The sequence below is a fragment of the Symphalangus syndactylus genome, chromosome 9 (assembly GCF_028878055.3).
Source record: "Symphalangus syndactylus isolate Jambi chromosome 9, NHGRI_mSymSyn1-v2.1_pri, whole genome shotgun sequence".
Classification (NCBI taxonomy): Eukaryota; Metazoa; Chordata; class Mammalia; order Primates; family Hylobatidae; genus Symphalangus; species Symphalangus syndactylus.
In genome coordinates, this window is record NC_072431.2 from 110,079,037 (window position 1) to 110,097,765 (window position 18,729).

At 47.4% G+C, this 18,729-nt stretch overlaps 1 protein-coding gene and 1 long non-coding RNA gene across 3 annotated transcripts in view; one reads left to right on the top strand and one right to left on the bottom strand.

Moving 5' to 3' along the window:
- The window catches only part of LOC129490257 (uncharacterized), an 80,492-nt gene that overhangs the window by 25,256 nt on the left and 36,507 nt on the right, over positions 1-18,729 (bottom strand). Inside the window, exons 7-8 of one of the 2 annotated variants that reach the window (XR_010113748.1) lie at positions 17,990-18,074; positions 9,604-9,701 (exon numbers count right to left, since the gene is read on the bottom strand). This is a non-coding gene — a long non-coding RNA (uncharacterized lncRNA). Of the gene's footprint in view, positions 1-9,603; positions 9,702-17,989; positions 18,075-18,729 lie in introns of those variants that run through there. The other variant, XR_010113746.1, reaches the window with a different exon arrangement.
- Positions 9,948-11,491, top strand: CCL21 (C-C motif chemokine ligand 21). The gene is made up of 4 exons (XM_055293959.2): positions 9,948-10,502; positions 10,605-10,725; positions 10,820-11,002; positions 11,076-11,491. The coding sequence occupies exons 1-4, from the start codon at positions 10,436-10,438 to the stop codon at positions 11,107-11,109; spliced, it is 405 nt and encodes a 134-aa protein (XP_055149934.1). The 5' UTR covers positions 9,948-10,435; the 3' UTR covers positions 11,110-11,491.

Here is an 18,729-nt window from a genome sequence, read left to right on the forward strand (position 1 = left end):
CAAAGCTGCTGCTGATACCTGTGCAGCAGGTGCTCTTGGAAGACTGTACCAGCAGAAGAGATCACAGAGAAAGCTCTAAATGCATGGAGCCTGTGTAAGAGCATGAGGCTGGAGATGGAGAAACAGGGCAGAGATGGCATCCTAGTGCTCAGTGAGGTGAGAGACCAGGGAGGTTATATGGGTGGGACGAGAGGATTGGGAAGCAGGAAGACAAAGAAGCTGCCCTGAGAAGATGGAAGGGACATCGATTTTGGACAGCTATTATCCCTCAGGAGGTGGCACCTCTGCATTCCCCTTCTGACCTACCACAGAGGAGCCAAGAGCTGGAAAAAGGGCAGGAAGTGCTGTGACTTCTTTATGACATGTTTGGAGGGACAGTGGGATGCCCCTGGTTCCTAAGGAAACCCAGGATCACTCGCCATCCCATCATCAGGAGGAGGTGATGGCAGGACTTTCTTCCTCTGATAGGACCCCAGCATTTAGCACAAAGTGTCCACTGCTTGGATACAGAAGAGCCAGGATGGGAAGAAGCATGGATGTGTCCCTGCTCTGAATGCTGATTCTGTGCCTAAGGGATGGGGGCCCAGCCCATACATGGTCCCCAGGGCAGAGAGGCACAAGGCCCAAACCTGCTTAACCAACATGCAACAGATGTTTTCCTAAAGCATCCCCGAAGATCAAAGGAGGTCTTGTGACAGGCACATCCTCCCTGCCTGGTGGGAGCGGGGCAGGCAGCCACACAGCTAGAATAGAGGGAGGCCCAGAATGAAGGGAATTGACTCAGGAGGGTCACAGCAGCGTCAGGTAGGGAGCCAGGGGTTAGCGTGCATACATCCTGGTTTAGGGTGGAGCAGGTCCCTCCCATGGTTCCCTACAGGCTCCCACCTGCCTGAGGCCAGCATGGGCTCATGCCGCTAACTAAAGTCCCATGACACAGAACTGGGGGCAAAGATGAGCTGGAACTGATACCTTCAGGATTCTGAGTTCTCAGCAAATTCGAGAGCTAAGCAAAGTCAGGGTCACAGCCTATGATTCATGCAGGATGCTGATGGTGGATGAAGCTTTGCTCATCCCATCCCATAACCCCAGCACAACCCCACCTTCTATCTTCCCCAGGGTGAAGAGAGGCAAGAAGCAAAATTCACATGTAGAGTACAAACTCAAGAATTTACTACTTCAGCCAGGCGCGGTGGTTCGCGCCTGTAATCCCAACACTTTGGGAGGCCGAGGCGGGTGGATCACTTGAGGTCAGAAGTTCAAGACCAATCTGGCCAACGTAGTGAAACCCCTGTCTCTATTAAAAATACAAAAATTAGCCAGGCATGGTAGTGTGCGCCTGTAATCCCAGCTACTCAGGAGGCTGAAGGAGGAAAATCACTTGAATCCAGGAGGCAGAAGTTGCAGTGACCCAAGATCAAGATCGTGCCAGTGCACTCCAGCCTGGGCGACAGAGGCAGACTCCATCTCAAAAAAGAAAAAAGAAAATTTACTACTTCAGGTTTGAGGGTAGATGCTAGGAATACATCAGTGCTTGCTTGGGGTCTTTGGTGAATGGTGAATGGTGAATCACCCTGACCTTCCAGAGCTCTTCTCTTGGGCTTTCCAGAAAGGCACTTCAGAATTGGCTGGAGAGAATTTCAGGAAACCGACCACCAGCAGTGGGAGGAGGGTGGCTTCTCCACAACATCACTTGTGTTCAACGCTGAGTTGTTGAGGGCAGGGACCGTGGCTGCTTCACTTCTGTACCTGCTCACTGCAGCCCAGGCAGGGAGGGCAAGGAACACAGGATGAACACAGGAATAGACTCCATGGAGACACTGCTTCCTGCACCATGTGGGAGGTGGCTGGGCCTCTGCTGCTTAACCAGCTAACCAGGGCCGAATACTCTACCTGGCTTCTGGAGCCCATGGTCTAGGCCAGGCCTGCCATAGATGGAAGGGCCAGAATAGCCCCTGTGTCCTCTGCAGGGACAGAAGAGAAGGAAGGAATTCCTTGAGCTCAGGTGGCAATATGAGAGGTAAGCACAATCCAGGCATGTAAAGTGCTTGGGGACACAAAGGACCAGATGCCTCACAGGGCTGACCAGTCTTGCAGAGGTCTGTGCATTCTCATGCCCGGAGACAGTGAGGCCAGGACCCTGAGAGAGCATGGGGAGGGGGAGGGGGGCCTGGGAAGGGGCCAGTGAGATCCAGTTTCCAGAAGGAGGGGTGGGTGCTGCCAACTGCCCCCCTTTCCTGCCTTGTCCCTCTCCTCCACTATAAACACTCAGCTAGTGGCTAGGCAAGTAGCATATTAGGGGATTTCCAGAATGTGTCACGTCCAAGGTCAGGCCTACTACAAAGGCCACAGGGGCAGGTCCCTGGGCAGGCGGACTGACCCATGGGAATCCAGACGGCGGGAAGGGAAGCCCTCCTTGCGGTAAATAGTGCTAGCAGCTGGGGTATGTCAGGGTAGGTGGAAGATACAGTAAGGGGCCAGGGAAAAATCACATACACACAGTCAAGGACACATGGACACAGACATCCCACCACACAGGTACATACAGAAAAAGACACAAGTCAACCGTGCCACTCAGAAACTAGTTCAGAGTAAGGACAAACACATCAAGGAAGACAAAGTCACATGGACCCATGAACACCCTGCGTCAGACGTGCCCGAGCAGACACGGGCACAAACACACATGCAGACACAAAGACAGGTTTGCACACAGAACCCATCTCACAGACCCACAGACGCAAATGCAGTCCAAATCCATCCTGCAAAGCCCCTCTCCTCCATAAATCCTCTAGGCCACCTCAGACCAGGCTCATCTCTCCTTTAAACTCTGGTTTGTCGTTTCTGTCCTATTGCTTGTCCTTTAATAGGATAGCTTTGGATTCACGTGCATACCCCTGGTCTCAACAATGTGGCTGTGTGCTCTTAAAGAATGTCAGGGTCAGGAAGAGAGTCCACTGCCCTCTTCAGCAGCCTCATCCTTCATCTACACACGCATCTCCCCAAGGGCCCCCAATTTACTGCTGGCTCCATCCTTGAAGGGTCCTGACTCTCAGACTCTTTGACATAGCAGACACAAGGGAAGAACAAACCACGTAGACACACTTAGTCCCCGTTATCCTCAGGAAACCATGAAGAACCAGGTCCCGGATCCCCAGTTAGAAAACCCTTACACAAGACGCTGATCTCATATGTAGCTCTAGCCTAAATTTCATGTTAACCACAATCCCACCCCTATCGACCATACCTCTAAACCCAACTCCAACCCCATTCCCAAAGAAAACTCTAAACCATAGTTTTTCAAATAAGACTCTGGGAACAACTGTACGCAGACAGATAATGCTGGTGGGTGTGATCCAAAAATGTTTACATGGCCAAATAAGTTTGAGATAGAAAACTGATCTGCCCTCTCCCCGGGAGCTGAATGCCTCCCTCCCCTAGTTGGCTCGTAGCTGCAGGGGCCACTCTGTACCCCTCAACTGTGGAGGTCCTGGAAAACAGACAACACCTTGTCATCTATATCAGGTCAATACCACACGTTATGCAGAAGTGTAAGTCCCTCTCCACACTAGCTCGAAAGCTTAAAACCAGGCCAGGTGCAGTGGCTCACACCTGTAATCCCAGTACTTTGGAAGGCTGAGGTGGGCAGATCGCTTTGAGCTCAAGAGTTCGAGACCAGCCTGGGCAATATGGTGAAACCCCCTTTCTACAAAAAAAAGTACAAAAATAAATAAAATAAAATAAAACAGCTGGGCATGGTGGGTCACATCAGTAGTCCCAGCTACTCAAGAGGCTGAGGCTGCAGAATAGCTTGAGTCTGGGAAGTGGAGGTTGCTGTGAACTGAGATTGCACCACTGCACTCCAGCCTGGGTGACAGAGTGAGACCCTGTCTCAACAAAACAAAACAAAGCAAAACAAAACAAAACAAAACACAACAAACAAAAAAGGAGAGAGAGAAAACTTAAAAGCAACCTCCAACACAAAATTTATCTCTGTGGATTAAGATCATTTAGGATTTAGGTTAAGATCTCCTCACTCTTAATCCAAATCCTAAATGCAAGCAGTGCCCTACTCCAACCCTAACACAATCCTCATTTAAGATATGCCTATTTCTATCAACAGGAACCACAAACCCAATTCCAAATTCTGCTTTAACATCACCATGATTCCAGCCCTATCCAATTTGGAACCACAACATCAATGCTGTTCTAAGCATAATCCTAACTCTAACCCTAACCCTTGGTAGAGCTACACATTGATGAATGCATGCAACTACACTAGACACACACATTTTGCACACTTATGACTCCCAGAAACTGAGTAGCTCCTTCAGTAACAGCTGCACAGTCCACAGGTCATCTTATTTCTAGAGGGCTCAATGCTCCACTGAGAACCCAGGAGCAGCAACGCACCCAGGCCCTTTGACCCTTGTCGGATATACAGGCCCATGGGCTCCAGCCCACCCCAACCTATTCCAGGACTTGCCTAGCCCTTGAGCTGAAATTCCCGCCATACCCCTCCCTGGCTCTTGCCTGCCAAGCTGGGAGCATCTGCTGCCCTGGAAACCCCACCAGGCAAGAGCAAACGGGCCTGAGACTGAAGGGAATGTGGCCCTTTCCAATGAGGGGATTTCCAGACTCTTGCAACACCCACACCTAGGATGTCTACTCCAGGTGCCTGTCCTAGAGAGGTAGTGGGCCTGCTGAGGTAGGTGTGAATAAGCACAGTTCCTCTCCCCCTCCCAGGGTCTCAGTCTGGTGATAGAGTGTGTTAGAGCTGAATTCATCATCACGGGTAGGGCCGAAGTCAGCCATGTGTACCTCCTTTATCCTTCACCCCGGGTACCAGTGAAGCACTCCTCTGCACCTAGGCCATCCCAGAGGTTGTCACAAAATAGCCAGGTTCTCTCAGGAGCTCACCAAGCCAACACCTTCACCCAGAGGACTGGAACTGTAGGTGGAGACCCATATCTCGGATGTGCAGCCATCTGAGTCTTTGTGTCCCCTTCCCCAAGCACTGCATGCAGCCTGGTCTGAGGACTGAGAGGAGCTTGGGTCAAAGCTGCAGGCTCCAAATCCCCAAACCCAGCTTAGAGTTCAAGTGGGACTGTGTGGTACAATGAGCCCAGGCCAGCAGCTGAGGGCAGAGGAATGGCTCAGAAGACTTGGGCTCCCAGAAAAGGGTAATGGCTCTCTCATTATCCGAGCTCCTCACTCTCTTCTACCCTGCTTCAGTGCCTCCCTCTCACCACCCCTGCCAGCAGGTCCACTCACAGACTGGAGACGGGGTAGCGACTCACTATCCCATCCTCACTCTCAGGGCAGCTGTTTTCTGCCCTGGATTTTGTCCGGCCAGGTTTCCACCTCCAGAAAAGACCCTGCTGCTTCCTTCATTTCCGTTACGGCTCCTAACCTTGATTCTAAGCTCCAGGACCAAGCAGACACACCTCAATATCTCCAGGATGGAACATCTGCCTGAGACTGCTCTACCACTGCAGGCTCAAGTTCACAGGTAGGGGCTTAGGCTTGACGCCTAATCAACCTAGATTCCTGCTTCTAGGAAGACCAGGCAGGGATGGGACCTAGGGGGCTGTGCACACCATCTGACACAACAAGAAGCTTCTTTGATGGCATGAATAAGGGTAAGGGAGACAGGCAGGTGTCTTGCAGAGACAGCAAGCCTGAGCTTTTAGGAAAGAAAAAGGTACAGCCCCCTCCTCTTCCCTGCCATCTCCCCTTTTTTTCTACAATCTGTGCCAGGCCAGAAAGTCTCCTCCTCCAGGGGAGGTAGGGGGGGCATCACTCCAGCTTTCCTTTCCCCAGACCAACTTTGTTCCCTTTCACTGGCTCTGTGTCAATCTAGAGTGTGGGACGGGGAGCAGAATAGGCCCAAGTGGCTCTCCCAGCCCCACCCCACCAAATGCTTAGAATTACCTGCAGAACTTGGTAAAAATACACATTCATTGGCTCTATTCTGAGATTCTATTTAAGGCGGTCTGGCGTGTTGCTTCTAATTCTGTGTTTTTAACAAGTCACCCAGGTGATTCTGAAATGCAGCCAAGTTTGGAAGCAAACTAATATAATATGACTTCGGAATTATCTGCATGCCCCCCTCCCAAGCCCATGCTATTCTATCTGTCTGAGAATTCTTCAGAGACAGGCTGCTCACTACTTTCTTAGTCACTTCCATGTAGGCAGGTGGGGAAACAAGGGAGCTGGGAATTTAAAACTTTCTGGTGCCAGGATCTGCCTCCAGACCAGGTGAAAGATCCAAGAAATCTTATCTCCTTGTTTTTGCCTAGTCTTGTTCCAGGAACGCCAGCTTCTTGCCAACAGAGTCACTCCCTGCCCTGCTTAAGGTCTCAGCCTTAAGGTCTCTTGAGTCTGAAAACCTCAGACTCAAGAGCTCAATTATTTCTCCTCTAGGCCACCAAATTCCAGCCCCTCTACTCTGTGGACCTTGGAATGAAACACCACCTCTTTACCCCTTCCCAACAGTACCTCCATCTTCAACCCCATGCCCTCTGCATCCCATCCTTCCCAAGAGCAACCCAATATTTCTGTCTCTGGCCATTGCTGTACTGACTACATGTCTCCTGACACTTGTTTCCTCCTCTTCCTATGGTTTCCCTATCCTGTCATAAGCCATCCTTCAAAAAATAAGCTGTAAGGAGCTTGCTGCTGGGTTTAGCACTCTGGAAACCAGATGGATTCTCCAGCTCTGACATGAGGATTACAACTCTAAGTCCCAATCCAGTTTTAAACATAGATTCTAAGTTATGACCCAATAATCCTCACACATCATATACCACAATAAACTCCAAATGGATAAAAGATTTTAAAATGTTAAAAATTAAACTACAGAAACAACATCATACAAAATGGCAGAGTAAGAAGTTATAGGGGTTGGTCCCTCCACCAAAGCAACTACTGAGGTGGAAAGAGCAATTGGAATCGACTCTTTCAGAAGTCTGGAGCCTGATTGGACACTTACAACAAGCAGGGGGGGTGGTACTTGATGAAGGGAGAGGTTGCTGGTCTTTCAAAAGAGAGCATAATGCATGCATTAGCTACCAACCAACAGAGTGGGGATAGTAGCCCACATTCCTGAAGTGGCTGGGTGGTCACCGAGTGGGCAGGGGGAACCCTGTCCCCCAAAGATGAGGGTTTTGCATTTGGGACTGTCTTCTGCTTCCCTAAGGGACAGGCTTGCTTGGTTTCGGCCCTCTTGGGCTGCAGCATCTTTCTGAGCCACATATATCAGATTTAAAGGGACAGAACCTTTTTGGGGGGAAGGAAGAGAACCCTTTGTCAGGTCATAAACAGAAGCTTCAGTAACCCCACAAAACAAAGAATACACACTTTGCAAAAAACAGTTTGAAAAACTCACCACATATTGATGGCACAGTTCTCAACAAGTATATATCAGCAACCCCTAAGGAGTGAAAAAACTGAATTTCTAGAGATACCACACTGTAATATTCAGAATGCCCAGTTATCAACAAAAAATTACTAATACAAAGAAACAGGAAAGTATGGCCCATTCACAGGAAGAAAGGAATTTGACAGGGACTATCCCTGAGGAAGCCCAGATATTGGACATAGTAGATGAAGACTTTAACTATCTTACTGTAAATGCTCAATAAATATTGATGATGGGAGGTTTGATGACAAGGGTGAGAAGCTGAAATCTCAAATACTATTTTGTTGCTTGTCTTATTATGACCTCAAATTAAATTGGGAAATAATGGCCCTTTTGGAAAAAAAAATAACTGTCTTAAATGTGCTCAAAGAGCTGAAGGAAACCATGGGCAAAGAGTTAAGGGAAATCTGAAAAATGGTGTATGAACAAAATGAAACTATCAATAAAGAGATGGAAATTAGTAAAAAGAAAAAAGGACTCAGGCGGAAATTCTGGAGGCAAAAATACAATAACTGAAATGTACAATTCACTAGGGGCAATCAACAACTGATTTAAGCAGAAAAAAAAGATCAGTATTCTTGATGATAAGAATTAAAATGATCAAGTATGAGAAGAAAAATAAACAAGTCTCAGGGATACCATCAAATGTACCTCATCACAGGAGTCTCAGGAGGAGAATAGAGGGAACAAGGCACTAAAAAAATTGAAGAAATAATGATAAAACATCTGAAATCTGATGAAAAGCATGAATATACATACCTAAGAAGTTCACAAACTCTAAGAAGGATAAACTCAGAGATACACACCAAGACAAATTATAGTCAAATTGTTGAAACCCAAAGACAAAAGGATGATTTTAAAAGCAGCAAGAGAGAAGTAATTCATTATGTACAAGAGATTCTCAATAAGATTACCAGCTGATTTCAGAAACCATGGGAGGCCAAAAGACAATGGGGGATATATTTAAAGACTGAAGAAAAAAAAAAGTCAAACAAGAATTCTATATATCCAGCAAAACTATGCTGCAAGAATCAAGGAGAAATAAGACATTTCCAGATAAACAAAACTTAGGAAGTTCATTAATAGTAGACCTGCCCACAAGAAAAGCTAAAGGGAGAAAGAAAAAACAAAAAAAAACAAACAAAGAAATGCTAAAGGAAGACCTTCAGAATGAAACAAAAGGACAAAAAATAATAACTCACAGCCACACAAAGAAACAAAGATCTCTGATAAACATAACAACATAGCAGGCCGGGCGCAGTGGCTCATGTCTGTAATCCCAGCACTTTGGGAGGCCAAGGTGAGCGGATCATTTGAGGTCAGGAGTTTGAGACCAGCCTGGCCAACATGGTGAAACCGCCCCCATCTCTACAAAAAATAGAAAAATTAGCTGGATGTGGTGGCAGGTGCCCATAATCCCAGTTACTCGGGAGGCTGAGGCAGGAGAATGGCTTGAACCCGGAGGGTGGAGGTTGCAGTGAGCCAAGATCGTGCCACTGCACTCCAGCCTGGGCGAAAGAGTAAGACTCTGTCTCAAAAAAAAAAAAAAGTAACAACATTACCAGGTATGGTGGTTCACACTTGTAATCCCATTACTTTGGGAGGCCAAGGCGGGTGAATTGCTTGAGGTCAGGCATTCTCGACTAGCCTGGGCAACATAATGAGACCTCGTGTCTACAAAAAATACAAAAATTAGCCAGGCATGGTGGCCCTACTACTTGGGAGACTGAGGTAGAAGGATCACTTGAGCCCAGGAGGTCGAGGCTGCTGTGAGCTAAGATTGTGCCACAGCACTCCAGCCTGGGTGACAAAGCGAGAGCCTGTGTCAAAAAAAAAAAAAAGCTAAAAGCTAGTATTGTATTTTTAGTTTGTAGCTCCACTTTTCTCTATATAATTTTAAAGGAAAATGAATTAAACAATAATTATAAATCTATGTCAATGGGAACACAATGTATAAAGATGTAATCTGTGACAATAACAATATAAAGAAGGGACTAAAATGTATAGGAGCAAAATGTTTATATACTATTGAAACTAAGTTGGTATTATTCAAACTGGGTTGTTATCAGTTTAGAATGTTAATTATAATCACCAAGGTATCCGTTAGGAAAATAACTACAAAATATATAGAAAAGGAAAGCAAAGGGGAATCAAAATGGTTATGCTACAGACCAAGTGCAGTCGCTCATACCTATAATTCCAGCACTTTGGGAGGCCAAGGCAGGAGGATCACTTGAGCCCGGGAGTTCAAGACCAGACTGGGCAACACAGCAAGACCTCATCTCTAGAAAAAATAAAAATTAAAAATTAAAACAGTAGCCGGACGTGGTGGCATGTGCCTGTGGTCCCAGCTCCTCAAGAGGCTGACGCACGCAGATCGTTTGAGCCCAGGAGCTCAAGACCAGCCTGGGCTAGACATGGTGAAACCTCGTCTCTACAAAAAATAGAAAAATCAGCCTGGCGCAGTGGTGCTTGCCTGTAGTCCCAGCTCCTGGGGAGGTTGAGGTGGGAGGATCACTCGAGCCCAGGAGGCGGAGATTTCAGTGAGCCAAGATCAACCACTGCACTCCAGCCTGGGTGACAGAATTAGACCCTGTCTCAAAAAAAAAAAAAAAAAAAAAACTCTTACAATTTAATAATCAGATTTGCTGGAAGGAGGGGAAGGGTATGGATCCTGGAGCGTAGTGAGGAGACAGTCATGGTGTACCAGGGGAGAGGCAGTGAGGCCTGCATGAAAGCAGTAGCTGGGAATAGAAGGAAGGCTCAGGCCCAGACATATTCAACTAATGAGGACATAAAATTTGGCAGCTGAGCACTGTCCATTTAGTTTGAGTAAGTGGGGCTGGGTGCCAGCAGATCCAGCTTTCAGGAAGGAAAAGGAGTGGGGATACGTTAAGGGAAGTGAAAGTGTCTAGCTACATAAATAGCAGGCCAATCCCAGCCCACGCACAGACCCCCAACTTGCAGCTGCCCCCCTCACCCTCAGCTCTGGCCTCTTACTCACCCTCCACCACAGACATGGCTCAGTCACTGGCTCTGAGCCTCCTTATCCTGGTTCTGGCCTTTGGCATCCCCGGGACCCAAGGTACCAAGGCAGGGAGGGGCCTCGGATGGGGCTAAGGGGATCAAGAGGCCTGGGTAGGAGCTTGCCAGCAGCCCCTGGCTCCCTGTGAATCCCACCCTGCAGGCAGTGATGGAGGGGCTCAGGACTGTTGCCTCAAGTACAGCCAAAGGAAGATTCCCGCCAAGGTTGTTCGCAGCTACCGGAAGCAGGAAGCAAGCTTAGGCTGCTCCATCCCAGCTATCCTGTGAGTGGACACAAAGGGGTGGGCACAGGCTGGTGATGGGGTGGGGAGGGCATGGTGGGCAAGACTAAGAAGGCTTACCAGCCTCCACCCGCAGGTTCTTGCCCCGCAAGCGCTCTCAGGCAGAGCTGTGTGCAGACCCAAAGGAGCTCTGGGTGCAGCAGCTGATGCAGCATCTGGACAAGACACCGTCCCCACAGAAACCAGCCCAGGGCTGCAGGAAGGACAGGGGGGCCTCCAAGACTGGCAAGAAGGGAAAGGGCTCCAAAGGCTGCAAGAGGTGAGGAATCTGAAGGGATGTGGGTAAAGGGGAGCCTCAGTCAGCCCCTCACACCCCTCTTCTGCCCTCACAGGACTGAGCGGTCACAGACCCCTAAAGGGCCATAGCCCAGTGAGCAGCCTGGAGCCCTAGAGACCCCACCAGCCTCACCAGGGCTTGAAGCCTGAACCCAAGATGCAAGAAGGAGGCTATGCTCAGGGGCCCTGGAGCAGCCACCCCATGCTGGCCTTGCCACACTCTTTCTCCTGCTTTAACCACCCCATCTGCATTCCCAGCTCTACCCTGCATGGCTGAGCTGCCCACAGCAGGCCAGGCCCAGAGAGACCGAGGAGGGAGAGTCTCCCAGGGAGCATGAGAGGAGGCAGCAGGACTGTCCCCTCGAAGGAGAAGCATCAGGACCCTGGACCTGATACGGCTCCCCAGTGCACCCCACCTCTTCCTTGTAAATATGATTTATACCTAACTGAATAAAAAGCTGTTCTGTCTTCCCACCCAAGTACCTGTTCCCATGTGTTTATGTCCACCGAGATGCCAAAGTTCCTATAGGGTGGGGTCACACACTCTGAACCGAAAGCTCAGGCTGACAAACGCTATGTTCCCATCTACCCCAAGAGTTTCCTTGCCTCTCAGGTGCCTGCACCTCTGAGCAGTTAAAGGGAGGTTGATGGACAGGGTAGGACCCAGTCTTCTGAGGAATCCTGCCAATGGAGAGATGGTGGACATGGAGCACACACCCCAACAGCTCTGCAGACCTCTGAGACCCTGATTCTGTCCTGCACTAACTCCAGGAGTGACCTTCGGATCTTTTCCATGACCTTCAGACCTTTCCCCAGATATCCTAGAGGCTTCCTCTCCTTTCCCTGGGAACTATTCAGTGAGACCCTCTAAGTAGTTCTTTGGAAGGGTCCCTAGGAGGGAAGTTGTGGCTTGGGCCCATCTATAACACAGACAAACACAAGTTATATTGAAACCTGCCCTAGCACAGTTCCAGCCCTGAGAGAGCCCCTGGGAGGCAAAGACCCAAGGGGACTTGCGTCAGCCCTATTCAGTGAAGCTCGGGCCTCGACCTCTCCTCTTTGTTTAATGGGGCTGTTGTGCTCTCCTTCTATTCCTATCTGGGCCCCTGGACTCGCTCAGCCTCCTTCCAGATGGAAAAACCTCCTCCCTTTTTTTTTCCTCCTTTCTTTCCTGGCTGGGATCCAGACTACTTTAGCCCCTTAAACCCTTTCAAGTCAAGGAATAAGTCTCCTGGGGCAGGTTTTCAGAACCCCAGGATTCAGGTGTGAATCAGTCTCCTCTCCTGGAAGGCCTCAGATGGCTCTCCTCTACCTCTTCCTCCCCAGAGTGAAGACCCTTCTATTCCCCCACTCACCTCCAGGCAGGGAGAGAAGAGGCCATCAGATTGGGCCAGGCAATGTGAGAAAGAAGGGAACAGATCCTGGGGAGGGGCAAGAAAGGTAGGAACCTCAAGGCCGGGCACGGTGGCTCACGCCTGTAATCCCAGCACTTTGGGAGGCCAAGGCAGGCGGACCATGAGGTCAGGAGTTCGAGACCAGCCTGGCCAACATGGTGAAACCCCATTTCTACTACAAAAATTAGCCAGGCATTGTGGCAGGCGCCTGTAATCCCGGCTACTCAGGAGGCTGAGGCAGGAGAATCGCTTGAACCCGGGAGGCGGAGGTTGCAGTGAGGTGAGATCGATCATGCCATTGCACTCCAGTCTGGGCGACAAGAGCAAGACTCCATCTCAGGAAAAGAAAAAAAAGAAGAAGAAGAAGAAAGGTAGGAACCTCAGAAGCTAGAAGTGGCTGCTCCATCACCTTTTCCTTCTGTAGGAGCCTGAGTATGCCACAGCACTTACCACCTATCATAACATCCTCAAGTATTGGCTTGTCTGCTCCTCTTGCAGCAGGTGAAGACAGGGCCTCTCCCCTACCTGTCCTAGGGCAGCAGGCGTGAAATTAATCTATAAACTCAGATATGCAAGAAATACTACTTTTGAAATGTTCCTTAAAGGAACTTAATTCCTACTCCAAGCTACTGCACCAGAGTGCTGACGAGAAATTCAACATCAGGCACTCTTGGGGGATCCCATCTGCCAAGGGTTACGCAAAGGTCACAGAAACCTCAAGTCCCAAGGGAGGCCTCCTACCTGCCTCCTACACCATCCCATCATTGGACATCAGTCTCACCAGTGAGCGTTCTGACCCCTGTGGTTCCAGCAGGTATATCTCTTCAAGTCCTAGACTCCACATTTGAGACATAAGAATTCAGATATGACAGCCTCTGGGCTTGGACTTGACCTCCCCAGATACTCCCTGAAGCCATCTACTCAACAGTCCTGTCACTTGCCCCATCACAGACAGAAATTAGAGCCCAGTGCCCACTCTGGCTGGATGTACACACTAATCCCTTCGCAGTCATAAAGAATTCTCTCCCTCTCCTCAGCCCCTCCAGGGCATAACCTCTTCCCCAAGTTTACAAGTTTACTTTTTTTTTTTTTTAAGACTTTTTTTTTTTAAGGCTTGCTTTGTGATCCAGGCTGGAGTGCAAAGGTAGGATCATAGCTCACTGTAACCTCAAACTCCTGGGCTCAAGGGATCCTCCTGCCTCAGGCTCCAAGTTGCTGAGATTACAGGTGTGAGCCTCTATGCCTGGCATTTTCCCCTGGTTTAAGACATTTACAAAAGGCCTTTGACATCAGGCTCACTTTGACATCTGGACATCACTCCCAGCCCTGCCAAAACTCTTGCCTACTCTATAGTGAAAAGAAAAACATAGGCAGAAAAAACAAAACTCTCTATTTCACTAAATTCTCCTGCCACACCTGCATGCCTGGTATCTGTCTCAAGCCCTGCTCTGAGTAAGCATGCAATATATTATTTATTCCATCAGATCATGAGTGGCCACTCTCCTTGTCTGCCTTCATCTTTGACAACATTGTCCTGTTCTTTCTCTTTTCTCTCTTATTCCCTTGATGCATAATTCAAAAAATATCACATAATACACACTCACAGTTAAAAAATATATCCAAAAGTACCAAAAGGTTTATTCTGAATAACATCATTTCCAACAACTTTAACTCTTATGCTATTTCTTAGTGCCATATGTCTAAGTACTTTGCCTATACCTCTGTTTCTTGATTTACCTATTTTAAACATTACCAGATGACTTTCTACTATAAAAAGTGAAGATTTAACTCTCTTGCCAACTCTCCTCTCCTGTCACTGCATCCTCTAAATACAGTCATACCATGATATTTAGATCATGATTATATTATCATATTTAGATCATAATTACAGTTTATATTATTGTGGATTACTATTACATAATATGTATTATCACATATTACATTATTTTGACTATATAAATGTTCTCTGCAGACAAAAGCAGCTCACTTTTCCTTTGTCATTCATCTTTTTGTTTTTCTTTTTTTTTTTTTTTGAGGCGGAGTCTCGCTCTGTCGCCCAGGCTGGAGTGCAGTGGCCCAATCTCGGCTCACTGCAAGCTCCGCCTCCCAGGTTCACGCCATTCTCCTGCCTCAGCCTCTCCGAGTAGCTGGGACTACAGGCGCCCGCCACCACGCCCGGCTAATTTTTTGTATTTTTAGTAGAGACGGGGTTTCACCATGGTCTCGATCTCCTGACCTCGTGATCCACCCACCTCGGCCTCCCAAAGTGCTGGGATTACAAGCGTGAGCCACCACGCCCAGCCATCTTTTTGTTTTTCTTAAAGGTTCTAATGCCCTTCACATTTTAAAATACCTCTATCTTGAGATTGCCTTTCAAATTCTTCATCATATGAGATGGATTCAAAACATAATGTTTAAGATATACGTAGAAGAAAATATAGGTGAATGTGTTTATAACTTCGAGGTATAAAATAACTTTTTTTTTTTTAATAAGACGGAGACCAGGTCTCACTCTGTTGCCCAAGCTGGTCTTGAACTCCTGGGCTCAAGCGCTCCACCTGCCTCAGCCTTCCAAATTGCTGGGATTACAGGCATGAGCTACTCTGCTTGGCCAAAAAGAGTTTCTTAAACAAGTCATAAAATCATAAAACATAAATCATTAAAGATCAACACCATTAAATTTTAAAACAAATGGGAGTTCAGGGTAGGGATGGAAAATTAATCACATGCCTTTATTTTCACTTCTCACCAAGCCCCGACTAAAACTACAGTAAATTTTTTTGGTGCATATATGCGTGTAAAGGCATAAACCAAGGCCAGGTGCAGTGGGTTACGCCTGTAATCCCAACACTTTGGGAGGCCAAGACGCTCACTGCAGCTCAGGAGTTTGAGACCAACATGGGCAACACAATGAGACCTCATCTGTACAAAAAATCAAAAAAGTAGCCGGTCTGGTGGTGTGTACCTGTGGTCCCAGCTACTCAGGAGGCTGAGGTGGGAGGACCACTTGAGCCTGGGAGCCATATAGCCTGGGCTAAAAAGTGAGAGACCCTGTCTCAAAGTAAATAAATTAATTTTAAAAATAAAATAAAGGAATAAACCCACAAGAGCCCAAATAGGAGAGGAGATAAAGGTAACTTTCCAACTACTGCTGAGACACGTAAATATTTCAATAAAAATAGATACAAAGCATAAAATAAAATTATAAATATGAAGGATTTCTAATGTCTTATTCATGAATACAGTAAAAATTCATATTTACTGAATATTCATATGCCAGTATCCAACAGGGAAACAATTAATGACTTCTACTAGAAATGTAAAAAGAAAAAAAAATCCTAAATATGAATTATCTCTAAAATCTACAAAATCTTCATTCCTTAAGCAAAATCTCTAAAATCTACAAAACCTTCATTCCTTGGGAGGCCAAGGCAGGCGGATCATGAGGTCAGGAGTTCGAGACCAGCCTGGCCAACATGGTGAAACCCCGTCTCTACTACAAAAATTAGCCGGGCATTGTGGCAGGGGCCTGTAATCCCAGCTACTCGGGAGGCTGAGGCAGGAGAATTGCTTGAACCCGGGAGGCGGATGAAAACTCACTGTAATCCCTGTAATCCTGACTGTTCTTTATCACAGAACCACAGAAGCACTTTATTGCTTTAAAAGTGAGTTATCACTATTTTCTAACAATGAGTCCTCCTCAGTGTCATCCAGAAGATTATTAATACCATGTATTTTTGTTGTTTTTATTTGCTCCTTTTTTGAGATAGGGTCTTGCTCTGTCACCCAGGCTAAAGTGAGTGGCGCAATCTCAGCTCACTGCAGCCTCAACCTCCTGGGCTCAAGCAATCCTCCCACCTCAGCCTCCTGAGTAGGTAGGACTACAGTCACACACCACCACGCCCGGCTAATTTTGTTCATTTTTTGTAGAGACGAGGTCTCACTATGTTGCCCAGGCTGGTCTTAAAACTCCTGAGCTCAAGGGATCCTCCCACCTTGGCCTCCCGAAGTGCTGGGATTACAGGCATGAGCCACTGCGCCTGGCCATACCATGTTTTTAAATAATTTCACCACTATCTCTTCCATGAAATGATAACATACACATACACACACACACACTAATGAAATCATGGGCTGACTCCCACTTGTCAGTGTTGCCTCAGAATCTCCTCCTGCTTCTCCTGGTTCACTCCTTCCTTGTCAGTATGTTAAGGGCTTCTTTGATACAGATATAGAGGATAGGTGGGACTAGTAAAGAATTACAGCTAGCTAGGCATGGCGGCTCACGCCTATAATCCCAGCACTTTGGGAGGCTGAGGCGGGCAGATGGCTTGAAGCCAGGAGTTTGAGACCAGCCTGGGCAACGAAGCAAGACCCCTGTCTCTACAAAAATAAAGAAAAAGAAAAGAAAAAATTAGCCAGGCACGGTGGCACATGCCTATTGTCCTAGCGACTTGGAGGCTGAGGTGGGAGGATCACTTGATTGCCTAGGAGTTCAAGGCTGCAGTGAGCTATGATCACACCACTGCAGCCTGGGTGACAGAGCAATACCCCATCTTTATAAAACAAAAAATTAGAGCTAATAGATCTTCAGGCCAGGAGCCGTGGCTCATGCCGGTAATCCCAGCACTTTGGGAGGCTGAGGTGGGAGGATCTCTTGAACTCCGGCGTTCAAGAGGCTGCAGTGAAAAACAAACAAGCTTCAGTTAGTCCTATAAACCTGCGACCAATTCCAAAGTAAGCAGTTGGCCAGGCGTGGTGGCACACACCTGTAATCTCAGCACTTTGGGAGGCAGAGGTAGGAGAACGGCTTGAGCCCAAGAGTTTGAGACCAGACTGAAGAACATGGCAAGACGCTGTCTCTACATTTTATTACAAGAAATTTTTTTAAGTGAAAGCAAGTTTATGAAGAAAGTAGAGGAATAAAAGAATAGTTACTCCATAGGCAAAGTAGCCTACAAAAAAACTTTTTTTAGAGTAAGCAACTAGGTTTCTTAAGAAGCCCTCCCTTCAGGATACTTGGGCCACACTTTGGCTGGCCACAATTCCTACTCATTAATGATATCCTTTCAGAGGGCTGTGATTACCAACAACTGTTGGGTTCTTTCTTTTGATACCTTTCTTTTAAAAATTAAAAAGTATGGGCTAGGGGCAGTGGCTCATGCCTGTAATCCCAGCACTTTGGGAGGCCGAGGCGGGTGGATCACCTGAGGTCAGGTGTTCGAAATCAGCCTGGCCAACATGGTGAAACTCCATCTCTACTAAAAATACAGAAATTAGCCAGGCATGGTGGTGGATGCCTGTAATCCCAGCTATTTGGGAGGCTGAGGCAGGAGAATTGCTTGAACCTAGGAGATTGCAGTGAGCCGAGGTCACACCATTGCGCTCCAGCCTGGGCAACAGAGCAAGACTCCGTCTCAAAAAAAAAAAAAAATTTTAATTATGGGGCTACCAGAACGACACACTAGGTATCCTCTACCATGCCAAATGACCTAGTGAGAGTCAGAGGGGTGGGGTCTCTCACTTGTTGTCTATGAAAGGTGATGTTAATTTGTTTCCCAGCTGTAATCACTTACCTGTGAACTACGTCTTAAGCTTCAGCTGGTATCCTTTGTGAAGTTCTTTTTCTTTCTCACATCCAGGCATTACTTCTCCTTGTATCTGGGGACAAAATAATGCTGTTTTGTTAAAGTCATCAACGTTTCTATCCTTTGCCATCAGTCTTGGGCTGGATTACCATTTTTATGGATGCTGAAATTGCCAACTCTCTTTTTTTCTAACGCCTATATCTGTAATTCTTTTTTTGAGACAGGCTCTTGCTCTGTTGCCCAGGCTGGAGTGCAGTGGTGCAGTAATAGCTCACTGCAGCCTCCAACTCTTGGCCTCAAGGGGTCCTCCAGCCTCATCCTCCCAAAGTGCTAGGATTACAGGCATGAGCCACTGTGCCAGGCCTATATTTGTAATTCTTCTAGTAGTGCCTACTTTAAGGGGAATTGTATGACCTTAAGACCTTGGTGACCTACGTCTATTGCTATGTCAAGAGGCTGAAAGCTCTGTTTTCTTCAAGACAACCATTTCTCAGTTGGCAGCAAACGAAAACACCCCAGAGAAACTCTGTTACCATATTCTTTGAGACTTTTGCTTTAGAATCATGGGTTGTGGTAATAATAAATTTCAATCCAATATTAAGAGAATAACTGAACAGCACTTGTGAAGGCCTAAGCTGCCAGCGCCAGCTTCTGCTCGGAGTATCCCCTGCGCTTTGTGAGCCTCCGCCTGCTGGGAGGCGCTCACTGCCCTGCTCGGCCACCAGGAG

Coding starts and splice junctions, on each gene's coding strand:
- CCL21 (XM_055293959.2), top strand. CDS start 10,436: ATGGCTCAGTCACTGGCTCTGAGCCTCCTTATCCTGGTTCTGGCCTTT. Junction 10,726..10,819: donor TGCTCCATCCCAGCTATCCT/GTGAGTGGACAC, acceptor CTCCACCCGCAG/GTTCTTGCCCCGCAAGCGCT. Junction 11,003..11,075: donor GGCTCCAAAGGCTGCAAGAG/GTGAGGAATCTG, acceptor CTGCCCTCACAG/GACTGAGCGGTCACAGACCC.